At 43.3% G+C, this 15,178-nt stretch overlaps 1 protein-coding gene across 1 annotated transcript in view; it reads left to right on the forward strand.

Moving 5' to 3' along the window:
- Nucleotides 1–15,178, forward strand: part of LOC119927082 (complement factor H-like) — a 47,564-nt gene that overhangs the window by 26,641 nt on the left and 5,745 nt on the right. Inside the window, exons 7-12 of the mRNA XM_038745625.1 lie at nucleotides 2,463–2,663; nucleotides 4,484–4,672; nucleotides 6,040–6,222; nucleotides 8,897–9,088; nucleotides 10,551–10,760; nucleotides 12,158–12,218. Of these exons, the coding sequence (XP_038601553.1) occupies nucleotides 2,463–2,663; nucleotides 4,484–4,672; nucleotides 6,040–6,222; nucleotides 8,897–9,088; nucleotides 10,551–10,760; nucleotides 12,158–12,159 (977 nt within the window). The 3' untranslated portion in view covers nucleotides 12,160–12,218. The remainder of the gene's footprint in view (nucleotides 1–2,462; nucleotides 2,664–4,483; nucleotides 4,673–6,039; nucleotides 6,223–8,896; nucleotides 9,089–10,550; nucleotides 10,761–12,157; nucleotides 12,219–15,178) is intronic.

Here is a 15,178-nt window from a genome sequence, read left to right on the forward strand (position 1 = left end):
CAGCGTGGCTCAGTGAAAAGAGCACAGGCTTTGGAGTCAGATGTCATGGGTTCAAATCCCGGCTCTGCCAATTGTCAGCTGTGTGACTTTGGGCAAGTCACTTAACTTCTCTGGGCCTCAGTTACCTCATCTGTAAAATGAGGATGAAGACTGTGAGCCCCACGTGGGACAACTTGATCAACTTGTAACTTCCCCAGTGCTTAGAACAGTGCTTTGCACATAATAAGTGCTTAATAAATGCCATTATTATTATTATTATTATTATTATTATTATTAACTAAGGCCCAGAGATGTTAAGTGACTTGCCCAGGGTCACACAGCAGACACGTGGCAGTGCCAAGGTTAGAACCCAGGTCCTCTGATTCCTAGGCCCATGCGCTTTCCACTAGGCCATGCTGCCGACCCTCTCCCTTTTTCTTCCCAATTATCCATAACCTAGTGCTCTCTGGCCTCCTCCTGCTCACCCCACCACAAGTGAGAGAGTCGCTAAGGGTTTAGCTGTGTCTGTCAGTACTTGAAGCATCCAAAGTTAATGATTTAGCCTGGCCTCAGTCTCAGGAAAGATCTGGCTGTGTAGCCCGTGGTCAAGTTAGGGATGTTTTGAGCCACTCTTATGCCTTGGAGCGCCTGGTGTGTGGAGTTTGGCCAGGGGCAGAGGCAGGATTTAAAACCCAGATCTTGTGGATCACATGCTTCCAAATGAAGTATAGTCACTTTTCAGGGATTTCAGAAGGTCTTCTTCAGCCGCAGCCCTGGCCGAGTACTGTCCTGACTTGTATTACTTGATTTGTGAGATGTGAGCTCTAGTCCCAGCCCGGCCTGGATTTGCTGTGTGACTGTGGGCAAGATACTTGATCTGGGGGAAGCAGCATGGCTCAGTGGAAAGAGCACGGGCTTTGTAGTTCAAGTTCATGGGTTCGAATCCCAGCTCTGCCAATTGTCAGCTGTGTGACTTTGGGCAAGTCACTTAACTTCTCTGTGCCTCAGTTACCTCATCTGTAAAATGGGGATTAAGCTTGTGAGCCCCCCGTGGGACAACCTGATCACCTTGTAGCCTCCTCAACGTTTAGAACAGTGGTTTGCACATAGTAAGTGCTTAATAAATGTCATTATTATTATTGCCCCAGTTTTTCTAAATGTACGAAGAGGTCACTAGTTGCCCCTTCCTAGCTCACATGTTCATTAAACTGTGGTATTCATTCAGTGCTTCCTATGTGACCATCACTGGACTAATCCATGGGATAGATATCATACAATTAGAATGGACACAGTCCTTGTCTCACATGGGCTCACAGTCTAAGTGGGAAGGAGAGCAGGAAAAAATCCCTGTTTTGCAGGTGACAAAATGGAGGCACAGAGAAGTTAGGTGACATGCCCAAGGTCACACAGCAGACAAGTGGTGGAGCCAGGATTTGAATCCAGGTCCTCTGACTCCCAGTCCTGTGCTGTTTCCAATACACCGCTTACTTCTCTAACAGACACCTCACATGTTATAAAGATGTACATGCCTCCTCTAGACTGTATGTTCCTTGTGGATAGGGAATGTGTCTACTAACTCTTTTGTACTCTCCTAAGCACTTAGTACAGTGTTCTGTACACAGTAAGTGGTCAAAAATACCATTGCTTGATAAACAAGAATATTTTTTGAGCACTGAACTAAGCTCTTGTGAGAGAACAATAATACATCCTGTTCTCACGTCATTAAATAAACCTAAGACATGATTCTAGATGATAATCAGCATTTGCAATTATTTTGATCTATTCATCAATCTCCCCCAAATATCCTCCTGACCTTCATCTTTTCATTAATTCATTCAATCGTATTTATTGAGCACTTACCGTGTGCAGAGCACTTTACTAAGCACTTGAAAAGTACAATTCGGTAAGATAGAGACAATCCCTTCCCAACAACGGGCTCACAGTCTAGAAGGGGGGAGACAGACAACAAAACTAAACAATTCGATGGGTGTCAATAGCATCAAAATCGATAAATAGAATTATTTCCTTTTTATTCTCTAAGTTTATAATAATTATGGTATTTGTTAAGTGCTTTCTAGGTGCCAGGCATTGTACTAAGCACTGGGGTGGATAAAAAGAAATCAGGTTGGGCACAGTCCCTGCTCTATGTGAGGCTCACAGTCTCACTCCCCATTTTACAGATGAGGTAACTGAGGCACAGAGAAGTGAAGTGACTTCCCTAAGGTCACACAGAAAATGAGTGGCAGGACCAGGATTAGAACCCACCACCTTCTGACTCCCAGGCCCATGTTGCCAACTTGTACTTCCCAAACGCTTAGTACAGTGCTCTGCACACAGTAAGCGCTCAATAAATATGATTGAATGAATGAATGAATGCTCTATCCACTAACCCATCTGCTTTTCAGTCTATATAACTTTCTAATCATTTGTTAAAACTCTTTGGGATTTTGAATTCTTTTGAATTCTTAATTTTATTTTTACAGAACTGTGCGAATTGTCAGCAAAACAAATGGAAGAAAACAACGTACAGTTATTCTGGGCCACTTCCGTCAGGCATGCATTTAGTCATTTAAATGTTCTTGATTTCGTATGTAGAAGCGGCTACACAGCGGATCCCAATTCGCCGCCTTTCCAAGTCCGGTGTTTAAAAGGAAAAATGCAGTATCCCAAATGTGCTACATCAGGTAAGTGTCCTTAGGAGAGTCTGGGGCTTTGGTGATTCATCCGGAAAGCTCCCCTCCTGCATCCCCTGTACATAGGATCTCCATCCCCACGCTCCAAGGGGAAAAGTCTTCCATTCTTGCCTCTGGATCCAAGCTTCCTTAGGGATTTGACTAACCATGTATATCAATTTGCGCTGCAAACGTGGATCTCACCACTGTTATGGGAATACAGTTAATCAATGGTATTTACCTCTGAGAACTTACTGTGAGGGAAGCTTGGGAGTGCAGTAAAGTAGGGGCTGTTTCTGCCCTCAAGAAGCTCATGATCTATAATACCTTCCAAGGTAGACTAATCAACTGAGCAGAATTTGAGACTAACTTTAAGTGATCTCTGGAAATGTCAGTCCAGGCAAAGGGTTGTATCTGCCCAGCCACATCTGGAAGCAGAATTTTATGTTTGTACAGTCTGGGATCTGACTATTAAGGGCCACGGCTTATCAACATGTGGTGTACATACTTTTGGGGACCTATTTAAAGCATGAAGTGACACATGGCCACCTGCCAGATGAAGAGAGCCATCTCTCTATGGATAATTCCACCTGAGGGCAATCATTGCTGGACATAGTCTCCTGACATAGGGGCTGAGAGGGAAGTTGGGAAACAGCTGAAGGGAAACTCTGGTGCGTGGGAACAAAGCAGGTGGCATCGGTCACTGAGGTGTGGACCTATTACTCCCTGTCCTGTACTACATCCTCTCACTTGTGTCTTTCAGCCGGTGGAATGTGGAATGTAGAATTGTTTCCCCAGAACAAGTGTGACAAACAAAAGTTACCTGTTGCATACTGTGCCAAAGGGGCTTTGTCTGAACAGAGTTGCAGTTTCATGCAGAAACTGAGAAATCTCCTTACCACCTCAGTAGCCTGGTCCACCCAGGCTAGCAAAGCTGCTTTATCAATCAATGGCATTTACTGAGTACTTACTCTGTGCAGAGCCCAGTACTAAACACCAAGAGGAGTGCAGTATGTATTGGTAGACACATTCCCTGCCCACAATGAGCTTACAGTCTAGAGGGGGAGACACATATGAATATAAATAATTTACATGAGTGGTGGGATGAATATCAGCTGCCCAAAGGGCACAGTTCCAAGTGTATCGATGAAGCAGAAGGAAGAGGGGTAGGGGAACAGAGGACTTAATTGGGGCAGCCCTCTTAGAGAAGCTGTGACCTTAATACGGTTTTGAAGATGGGGAGAGTGTTGGTCTCGCATATATGGAGGAGGAGGGAATTCAAGGCCAGAGAGAGGAAAAGGGTTGGTGGTGGGATAGATTAGATTTATTTATTTATTCATTTATATTAATGTCTATCTCCCCGTCTGGACTGTGAGCTTCTTGTGGGCAGGGAATGTGTCTACTTATTGTTATATTGTACTCTCCCAAGTGCTTAGTACAGTGCTTTACACACAGTAAGCGCTCAATAAATGCAATTGAATGAATGAATGAATTTAGGCCCAAGGAGCACGCAGACTCTAGAGGAGTGAAATATGCGGACTGGGTCATAGTAGACGATCAATGTGTGGCTTAGTGGAAAGAGCATGGGCTTGGGAGTCAGAAGACATGGGTTCTAATCCCAGCTCTGCCACTTGTCTGCTGTGTGACCTTGGGAAAACCCCTTAACTTCTCTGTGCCTCAGTTACTTCATCTATAAAATGGGAATCAAAACTGTGAGCCCCACGTGGGGCAACCTGATTACCTTGAATCTACCCCAGTGCTTAAAACAGTTGCTATATAATTTCTAAATTTATCATTTTGAATCGATGTGTAAGAATAAACTTTTTCTCCAGTCTCATGTCGAATCACAGAGCAAGACCTGAATGTTGGAAGACTACTTTTAATCAATAACCAAAGTCTCCCTCTAGCAATTCCTCATGGTGGAAACCTGGAATTCAGATGCGAACAAAATTACACCCTGACACAACCTTCAGTCAGAAAGTGTGTTAATGGAACCATGGATTTCCCATTATGTGTCCTCGGTAAGTGTGATTTTTCATTTTCTTTTTGAAGAGCGTCTAGGGAAAGAAAACCGCAGAGGAAGTAGGAGATTTTCTTTGAAGTTTGGTATTACTGGGTTAGTTTGGATTTCTCCTTAACTACTAACAAGAAGTGGCTGAAAATAGAAACTGAGTTGGCATATTCCCTCTCTGGAGCCACCTGGAGAAGCAGTGTGGCTTAATAGAAAGAGCCCTGGCTTGGGAGTCAGAGGTTATAGGTTCTAATCCTGACTCTGCCACTTATCTGCTTTGTGACCTTGGGCAAGTCACTTAACTTCTCTGTGCCTCAGCTACCTCATCTGTAAAATGGGGATGAAGACTGTGAGCCCCACGTGGGACAGCCTGATCACCTTGTATCTATCTCAGTGCTTAGAACAGTGCTTGGCACATAGTAAAAGCTTAGAAAATGCCAACATTATTATTATTGTGGTCTCCCCAAACCTCAAGTGTTTCATCTGGGGAGAAAAGGCAGAGCATGAGTTCCTGGGATGACATTAGAGACAGTAGTGGCACAGGGACACAGTCCCATGGCTTGAGCAGTCCCTTCCTGTGTGCAAATGGAAGAGAAGAACTACCTCCCCACCTTTAGAAACATTCTTACCAATTAACAGGGGTGTCGACACACTGAACTGCACATACTGTGCTTTGCAGTGCCTCCTCATTGTTGAAATTGTTTCCATATTGGTCTTCCCCCTGCAGGGTGGTGTGTAAACACTTGGTGTCCTGTAAAGATTGGCTCTCATCTTAAAGAGTAGGAGTCTCTGTTGTTTGTGGATTGCTTGGAACAAACTTTCAATTGGAAAAAGGCAAACATCGATCACCATTTTACTAGCATCATCATCAGTGGTATTTATTGAGTGCACTTACTGTGTGCAGAGCACTGTACTAAGCACTTGGGAGAGTATAATACAACAATCATATTTATTGAGCACTTGTGTGCAGAGCACTGTACTAAACGCTTGGGAACAATATAAGAATTGATAGACACGTTCCCTGCTCACAACTTTACAATCTAAAGACAAGCTTACAGTTGAGAGGTGAGAGTGGGTAAACACATTCCTTACCTACAACGAGCTTACACATTTTTCACAGTCTGGCCTGTGGGAATGGTGGAAGAGGATTCCCATTGACCTACTGCAGGCTTTGGAAAATTCTAAATGGGCAAAAATGCCCAGAAAAATTATATTATTGGGAGGAACTCTTCTGGGCTTACTGGACTCTGGCAAATGAGTTAAAAATGTCGTATTCCTCGGGAAACTTTCGGAAAGCAATTTCTTTTTTACTGTGTTGATTCTCCTAGCATCTAGATAAAATGTCATAAAACATTAATTTTGTTTGATCTTATTTAGCAAGTGGAAAGAATTGTAGTACTGCTCCCGGCATTCCAAATGGAGATATTGTTTCTTTAAATAAAGCGGTGTACCCACCTGGAGCCTTTGTAGAATACAGATGCCAGAATTTATATACGCTGGATGGTCGAAACAAGTCTTTCTGTTCTGATGGTCAATGGACAGCAGCGCCCAAGTGTTTAAGTAAGGAAACTAATTTATCTGGGAAGGAATTCCATCAAACACTGGTGTGTAGTATCACAACAGGGATATTAAGTCCCCTCCAAGAAGCTCCTGACTTAGTGGGGTCTGTGAAGGAAGATGTCTATGTGAGCATTTTTGCCTTTTCCCATCTGTACGCTCACATTTTAGTTCTGTACATGCTCTTTCCATCTCAATTTCATTTTTAGGCCCCCTCCATGCCTCCATCTCCAATATAATAATGATGGCATGTGTTAAGCGCTTACTATGTGCCAAGCACTGTTCTAATATGGCTTCTAGTTTTTCAGGGAGTTGTCAGGAGAGGAAATCTGGAGCTGAAAGAGATAGTAGGGGAAAAGGATCTGCTTCTTCATATATTCTGGTGGGCAGATTATCTCATAGTGGATCAAAGTGTGTGGGCTGGGTTGTAATAGGAAATCAGAGAGGTAAGGTAAGGAGGGGGCAAGGTGTTTGAGTGCTTTAAAGCCAGTGGCAAAGAGTTTCTGTTTGTTGCCGACTTGTACTTCCCAAGCACTTAGTACACTGCTCTGCACACAGTAAGCGCTCAATAAATATGATTGAATGAATGAATGAATGGTAAAGAGGTGAATGGGCAACTACTGGAGGTTCTTGTGGAGTGGGGAAACATAAACTGAATGTTTTTGTAGAAAAATGACCCAGGCAGCAATATGGACTAGAGTGGGGAGAGATAGGAGGCAGGGAGGTCAGCAAGGAGGCTGAAGTAGTAATCAAGGCAGGATAGGATAAGTGCTTGAATTCATGTGGTAGCAGTCGGAATGGAGAGGAAAGGGTAGATCTTAGTGATGTTGTGAAGATTGAACGGGCAGGATTTGGTGACAGATTTAATATGTGGGTTGAATGAGAGAGATGAGTCAAGGATAATGCCAAGTTTATGGGCTTGTCAGACAGGGAGGATTGTGGTGCTGCCTATAGTGACGGGAAAGTAAGGTTGATAACAGGTTTGGGTGGGAAGATGAAGAGTTCTGTTATGGAAATGCTAAGTTTGAGAGTTTGAAGTGTTGGCTACAAAGAAGGAGAGAGATCAGGGCTGGGGATGAATATTGGGGAATAATTTGAATAAAGATGGTAGTTGAAGCCATGGGAGACAAGTATGGCCTAGTGGATATACTCCGGGCCTGGGAGTCAGAAGGTCATGAGTTCTAATCCTGACTCCGCCACTTGTCTGCGGTGTGACCTTGGGCAAGTCACTTCACTTCTCTGTGTCTCCGTGCCCTCATATGTAAAATGGAGATTAAGACAGCCACAGTCTTCTAGACTGTGAGCCCATTGTTGGGTAGGGACCGTCTCTATATGTTGCCAACTTGTACTTCCCAAGCGCTTAATACAGTGCTCTGCACACAGTAAGCGCTCAATAAATATGATTGAATGAATGAATGAAAGACTGTGAGCCCCATGTGTCCAACCCTATTATCTTGTATCTACCCCAGCACTTAGAACAGTGCCTGGCACATAGTAAGTGCTTAACAAATACCATAATTATTATTATTAGAATGAGTTCTCCTAGGGACTGGGTGTAGATGGAGAATAAAAGGGGACCCAGAATTTAACCTTGAGGGATTCTAACAGTTAGGGAGTGGGAGGCAAAGGAGGAGCCCATGAAAGAAACCGAAAATATATTGTACTCTCCCAAGCACTTAGTACAGTGCTCTGCACACAGTAAGCACTCAATAAATATGATTGATTGATTGATAGAACGTATGGCCAGAGAGACGGGAGGAGAACCAGGAGAGGACAGTGTCAATGAAGCCAAGGTTGGAAAATGTTTCCTGGAGAAAGGGGTAGTTGACTGTCTTGAACATAGCTGGGAGATTGAACAGGATTAGGATGGAGTAGAGGCCTTTGGATTTGGCAAGAAGAAGGTCACTGGTAACCTTTAAAAGGGTGGTTTCTGTGGAGTGAAGGGGGTGGAAAACAGATTGGAAGGGGTCAAGGAGTGAATTGGAGGAGAGGAGTGGGTATAAACAACTAGTTCAAAGAGTTTGGAGAGTAAAGGCAGGTGGGAGATGGGGTGGTAACTGGAAAGCGTGGAGTCAAGGGAAGGATTTTTTTTTGGATAGGGGATACATGAGCATCTTTGAAAGCAGTGGGGATTCCCATCTTTGGAGAATGAACAGTTGAACATGGTGGTTAAGGTGGGAAGATGAGAGGGGGAGAATGTTTTGACAAAGATGCTAAGGGATGGGTTCAGAGGCCCTGGTAGAGGTGGTGGATTTTAGGAGGAGTGGGGAGATCTTCCTTGGACTATGAGCACCATGCCCCACAAGGGGCGTTCAGTCTAGAGTTATTGTCTGGAAATGAAAGACAATAGGAAGCTGTGGGCTCTGGCCTTCTAACAAGGCTGTATAAAGTTGGAAAGAACTATCTTTCAAGAATAAATCAAAGATTCTTAAGTTCAGGCTTCTTTAAACTGCAGTGCAAACTTCCATAACATGTAGCATGCCACCCTAAAATCATAAAATAATTAAACACTGATTTCCGTTTTCATGGCCATGCTTTTTTAACACAGGAAAGCTTGCATCCTTAGACACAGATCCTTAAATTTGGACTTCCTAAGACTACAGTGTAGACTATCATAACATGTAACCAGTACCACCCTAGAAGGATAAAGCAATTAAACACTGGATTTTGTTTTCAGGGCCTTGTTTTTTCACGGAGGAACTCTTGGCAAACTGGAACATGTCAATAGCGACTGGATCACATGTACCTCGATACGTAAAAATTGGTGACTCCTTCAGAATCAAATGTAACTCAGGTTACATACTTGACTCCCAATCGAATGATATGATCCAGTGCAAAAGGGACCAGATTATTTATCCTAAGTGCTTAGGTATGTATTTCATTTGTCCACCTAGTCTTTCACATAGGGGGGTGCTGGAAGGTTACTAACAGGAAGACTATTGGGTGGATGTCAGAAACCTTTGTGTCTGTGCCCAGCGTTTCTCATCAATTACATCCATCATGAAACAATGTAGCCTAGTAGAAGGAGCATGGCTCTGGGAATCAGGGAACCTGATCTCAAATCTGGGCTCTGCCACTTGCCTGCTGTGTGACCTCACCATTTAAGCGCTTAGTACAGTGCTCTGCACACAGTAAGCGCTCAATAAATACAATTGAATGAATTTAACTTGTCTGTGCCTTAAGTTTCCTTACCTGTAAAATTGGGATAAAATACCTCTTCTTCCTCCCCCTTAGGCTGTGAGCCCCATGTGGGACAGAGACTGTGTCCCACTCCCTTATCTTTGATCTACCCCAGTGCTTCGTAATAATAATAATAATGATGGCATTTGTTAAGTGCTTACTATGTACAAAGCACTGTTCTAAGCACTGGGGGGGGGGGGGGATACAAGGTGATCAGGTTGTCCCATGTGGGGCTCACAGTCTTAATCCCCATTTTACAGATGAGGTAACTGAGGCACAGAGAAGCTAAGTGATTTGCCCAAGGTCACACACCAGACATGTGGCAGAGAAGCAGTGTGGCTCAGTGGAAAGAGCCCGGGCTTTGGAGTCAGAGGTCACGGGTTCAAATCCCAGCTCCGCCAACTGTCAGCTGTGGGACTTTGGGCAAGTCACTTAACTTCTCTGTGCCTCAGTTACCTCATCTGTAAAATGGGGATTAAAACTGTGAGCCCCCCATGGGACAACCTGATCACCTTGTAACCTTCCCAGCACTTAGAACAGTGCTTTGCACATAGTAAGCACTTAACAAATACCATCATCATCATCATGTTGCAGAGCCCGTGACCTCTTTCCACTGAGCCACGCTGCTTCTCTAATACAGTGTTTGTCAAATAGTAAGTGTTTAACAAATACCTCCACTGTTATTATTGTTCCTATTGGAGGAGCAGAAGAACTTGGAGACAAAGTCAGTAAAAACCTTGAGTTGGGAAGAACAGAGGAAATTGAAGGCACATTTCTAAATCAAACTTTCAGTGCAAGTTTAGCATTCTCCCACTGCTAGACTGTGAGCCCGTTGTTGGGCAGGGACCCTCTCTATATGTTGCCAACTTGTACTTCCCAAGCGCTTAGTACAGTGCTCTGCACACAGTGAGCACTCAATAAATACAATTGAATGAATGAATGAACATGATTTAATTTAGAGCGTTCATTTCTACATGGCAAAATTTTCTGAAAACATCAGCTAAAGCAAAAAGTAGTTTTCTACATGATTTGCCTTAGATTTTCTGTTTTAGAAACTTTCAAGCCTTATATCTGCCTCAGTTAACTCTGAACAGTGTGGTGGCAATATTCGGGATGAACTATCAAATGGTAAATCCAATTTTTTTTTCCAGAGAAATGTGTGCTCAATTCAACAAAAATGGCGATGAATAATTTAAGGAGGTCACCGACACTTTTCCAGAAGATATTTTCCATTTATACAGTTTATTCAAGTTTTTTTGAATTTGTATGTAAAGGAGGCTATACGAGAGACTCCATGTCTTCTCCATTCAAAGTGAAATGCTTGGATGGAAAAATAGAATATCCCAAGTGCATTGCATTATGTGAGTATCCCTGGACTGTACAAAATTATGGTGAATTAATCCTTATGGGGGTCATTCTGAATTTGTTCATTAGAGTTGTACTGGGCAAAATTTGGACAGGAGCTCTCTTCTCTGTGTCTGTCCACAACTACGGGGCTTGGGCGAGTACAGTACAGCAGAATTATCAGACACGCTCCCTGCCCATAACGGGCATACAGTCTAGAGGAGGAGACTGACATTAATATTAATAAGTACTTTATAATATATAATTTAAAGCTATAATATGTAAATGCTGGGGGCTGGAGTGAATATCAAATGTATCCCAAACTCTTAGTACAGTGTCCTGTACACAGTAAGAGCTCAATAAATATGATCAATTGAGCGATTGATTGATCACTATGGTTTTCGTGGTGAGTGAAAAAGCACATAATAATAATGATGGAATTCGTTAAGCGCTTACTACGGGCTGAGCACTATTCTAAGCACTGGGGTAGATACAAAGTAATTAAGTTGTCCCACGTGGGGCTCACAACCTTAATCCCCACTTTACAGATGAGGTAACTGAGGCACTGAGAAGTCAAGTAACCTGCCCAAAGTCACACAGCTGGTCAGTGGTGGAGCTGGGATTAGAACCCACGACCTCTGACTCCCAAGCCCGGGCTCTGTCCACTATGCCATGCTGCTTCTCTGCTGAGGCAGAGGCCATCACATATGCCCATCCATCTAGTTAACCCAACTGTGGGTGGGATTTTGGTGGTGACCTCCCCTATCACTGACTTTTTGCCTAGGCTCACACTGCCCAAGGACCTCATGGCAGGCCAAGAAGAGGGGCAAGTTACAGGATCTTTGATCCCAAAGAATTCCATGATAGACCCCCACCCTCAAAATTTGAGATGCTTCAGTTCACTCTGTTACAATTTTATAGTCACCCCTCTTGTATGAGCTGTGGCTGAAAATTGCTTTCTTACACCTTAAAACTCCCTCCATAACTAATACAGATTCTTTTTAAGACTAATAATGTTGTTCAATTATGTACTAATTATGTAGAGAAGCAGCATGGCTCAGTGGAAAGAGCCTGGGCTTTGGAGTCAGATCTGGCTCAAATCCCAGCTCTGCCAACTGTCAGCTGTGTGACTTTGGGAAAGTCTTTTAACTTCTCTGTGCCTCAGTTACTCATCTGTAAAATGGGGATTAAAACTGTGAGCACCCCCCAGGGACAACCTGATCACCTTGTAACCTCCCCAGCACTTAAAACAGTGCTTTGCACATAGTAAGCACTTAACAAATACCATTATTATTATTATTATTATTATTATTATTATTACTACTACCTTTTGGGATATATTTATAATGAAGTGAAATCACTAATGTGTAGTGACTGATGAAGTGCTAATTAAATTACCTTTTTGCTTTTGCAGAGTTACGAACATCTCCAGAAAAATATGAAGAAAAATATACAATTAACACAATCTTCTCATAGTAAGTGCTTAACAAATACCACAGTTAAAAAACAAAAATGCTGTCCAGTCCTGTAACCAATCTGTATTTGAATGGAAAAGTAGTTAGAAGAATATTTTAGGTGTTCTATTAATCAGTAGAATTTATTGAGCACCTACTGTGTGCCAAGCTCTGTACTAAGCACTTGGGAACGAATAGAGGTAGAAGCCTCAGATCCCTCCTGCCCTTGAGGAACTTACAATACAGTGGGGTGATAGATAAAACATAATTTACGAATTGGAGAAACAAGGAGACTGAAAATTTAGCCGTATAAATAGGTGATACGGAGGAAAGTGCTATGACATTTTTGTAAGTGCTGAGGTGATGGGAACGTGTTGAGTGCTCATTGGTATGCTATGATCTAGGGAGACGACACGCGTCTTGGAGAAGGTGGGATTTCAGAAGGACTTTGAAGTTGGGGACAATTCAAGTCCTTCAAAGGAGGGGAGGATTTGAAGTTCACAGCAGAGGAAAGAGAAAGAAGAAGAGATCTGAGATGGGATAGTCAGCAAAATACATAGGGAGGAGATGAGCTTGCAAGGAACAAGCCGAGCAAGGTGATGGAGCGTCTTAAAGTTAATGGTCAGGAAATTCTGCTTGATGGGGAGAGAAATGGGGAACCAGGGAAGGTTTTGAGGTGTATGCTGATCTAAATCAGCACAGTGAAGTATGGACTGGAGCAGAGGTTAATTAGTCAATCGATCAAACATATTTATTGACTGCTTACTGTGTGCAGAGCACCATACTACATGCTTGGGAGAGCACAATGTAACAGAGTTAGAAGACACGTTCCCTGCCCACAACGAGCTTGCAGTCTGGGGGGGGCAGGCATTAATATAAATAAATAAATTACAGGTATCTACATAAGTTCTGTAAGAGAGAGGTAGGGAAACCGAGGAAGAGGCTGATCCAGAAATCTAGCTGGGCTGGTATCAGCCCCCATACTAGGATGGAGGCAGAAAGGGAGTGAGCAGAGCCAGAAGGAGAGGCAGGAATCAAGGATAATAACAGAATCGTGGGCTTCGAAGCCAGGGAAGTGGATGGTGCTGAATGTAGAGGCCAAGCTAAGTGGAGGGATGGTAAGTTGAGGAGTTACTCTTTAAATGGATGGGATTTAAGGGAGCAGCAGGATCTCCACTTGGAAATGAGAGAAGCAGCATGGCTCAGTGGAAAGAGCCCGGGCTTGGGAGTCAGAGGTCATGGGTTCTAATCCCAGCTCTGCCACTTAATAATAATAATAATGATGGCATTTGTTAATTAATTCATTCAATCGTATTTATTGAGCACTTACTGTGTGCAGAGCACTGTACTAAGCGCTTGGGAAGTACAAGTTGGCAACATATAGAGACAGTCCCTACCCAACAGTGGGCTCACAGTCTAGAAGGGGAAGACAGAGAACAAAACCAAACATAACAAAATAAAATAAATAGAATAGATATGTACAAATAAAATAAATAAATCGAGTAATAAATACATACAAACATATATACATATATACAGGTGCTGTGGGAAGGGGAAGGATGTAGGCGGGGGGGTGGAGGGGGAGAGGAAGGAGGGGGCTCAGTCTGGGAAGGCCTCCTGGAGGAGGTGAGCTTTCAGTAGGGCATAGTAAGTTAAGTGCTTACTATGTGCAAAGCACTGTTGTGTGACTTTGGGCAAGTCACTTAACTTCTCTGTGCCTCAGTTACCTCATCTGTAAAATGGGGATTAAGACTGTGAGCCCCATGTGGAATAACCTGATTACCTTGTATTCCCCCAGTGCTTAGAACAGTGCTTGGCACATAGTAAGCTCTTAACAAATGCCATTATTATTCACCTGTCTACATGTTTTGTTTTGTTGTCTGTATCCCCCTTCTAGACTGTGAGCCCATTGTTGGGTAGGGACCTTCTCTATATGTTGCCGACTTGTACTTTCCAAGCGCTTAGTACAGTGCTCTGCTCACAGTAAGCACTCAATAAATACAATTGAATGAATGAAAACATTCCAAAGACAAGAAGAAATGCAGGATTGCAGAGGAAATTCATTCATTCACTTGTATTTATTGAGTGCTTACTGTGTGCAGAGCACTGTACTAAGTGCTCGGGAAGTACAAGTTGGCAACATATAGAGATGGTCCCTACCCAACAGTGGACTCACAGTCTAGAAGAAATGGAAGGTTGGGCCTGGAAAGATGGATTGGAGAAGCATCTTCAGAGGTGGTTGCTGAATCATGTCAGCAGATGAGGCTCCTGAGGGGGCATATATAAAGGAAGAGCATTAGTGGTAGCTCTCTACTTAAAATACTTCACTTTCTGACCCTCCAGTACTTAGGTTTCTAAATTGATTCCCTGTCTCGTCCTTCCAGTGAGTCGGTTTAGACTTTTTAACCTCACCTCTCTTGCATCACTAGATTCAGGTGGAATTCTTAAAAATGGCATCCTTATCAGGATTCAGTTTATCTGAGTACCATTGATATGCATGTTCCTGCCGCCCCATCCTAAAAGAAACCCCTCCTTTTACCCTAAGCTCCCTCTAGTTTTTGCCCCATTGCCTTCCTACCATTCCTCTCCAAATTCCTTGACAGAGTTGTCTACACTTGTTATCTTCATTTCCTCTCCTCCAATTCTCTTTTTGACCCACTCCAATCTGGCTTCCACCCCCTTCACTCCTCAGAAACTGCACTCTCTAAGGTCACCAATGACCTCCTACTTGCCAAATTCAATGGACACTTCGCCATCCTAATTCTCCTTGACTGCTCAGCTAACTATCTTTGACACTATGGACCACCCTCTTCTAACCTTGGCTTCACTGTCATTGTCCTCTCCTGGCTTTCCTCCTATCTCAGCGTGGCTCAGTGGAAAGAGTCCGGGCTTGGGAGTCAGAGGTCACAGGTTCTAGTCCCAGCTCCATCACTTGTCAGCTGTGTGACTTTGGGCAAATCACATAACTTCTCTGGGCCTCA

The sequence above is a fragment of the Tachyglossus aculeatus genome, chromosome 4, assembly GCF_015852505.1.
Source record: "Tachyglossus aculeatus isolate mTacAcu1 chromosome 4, mTacAcu1.pri, whole genome shotgun sequence".
NCBI lineage: Eukaryota > Metazoa > Chordata > Mammalia > Monotremata > Tachyglossidae > Tachyglossus > Tachyglossus aculeatus.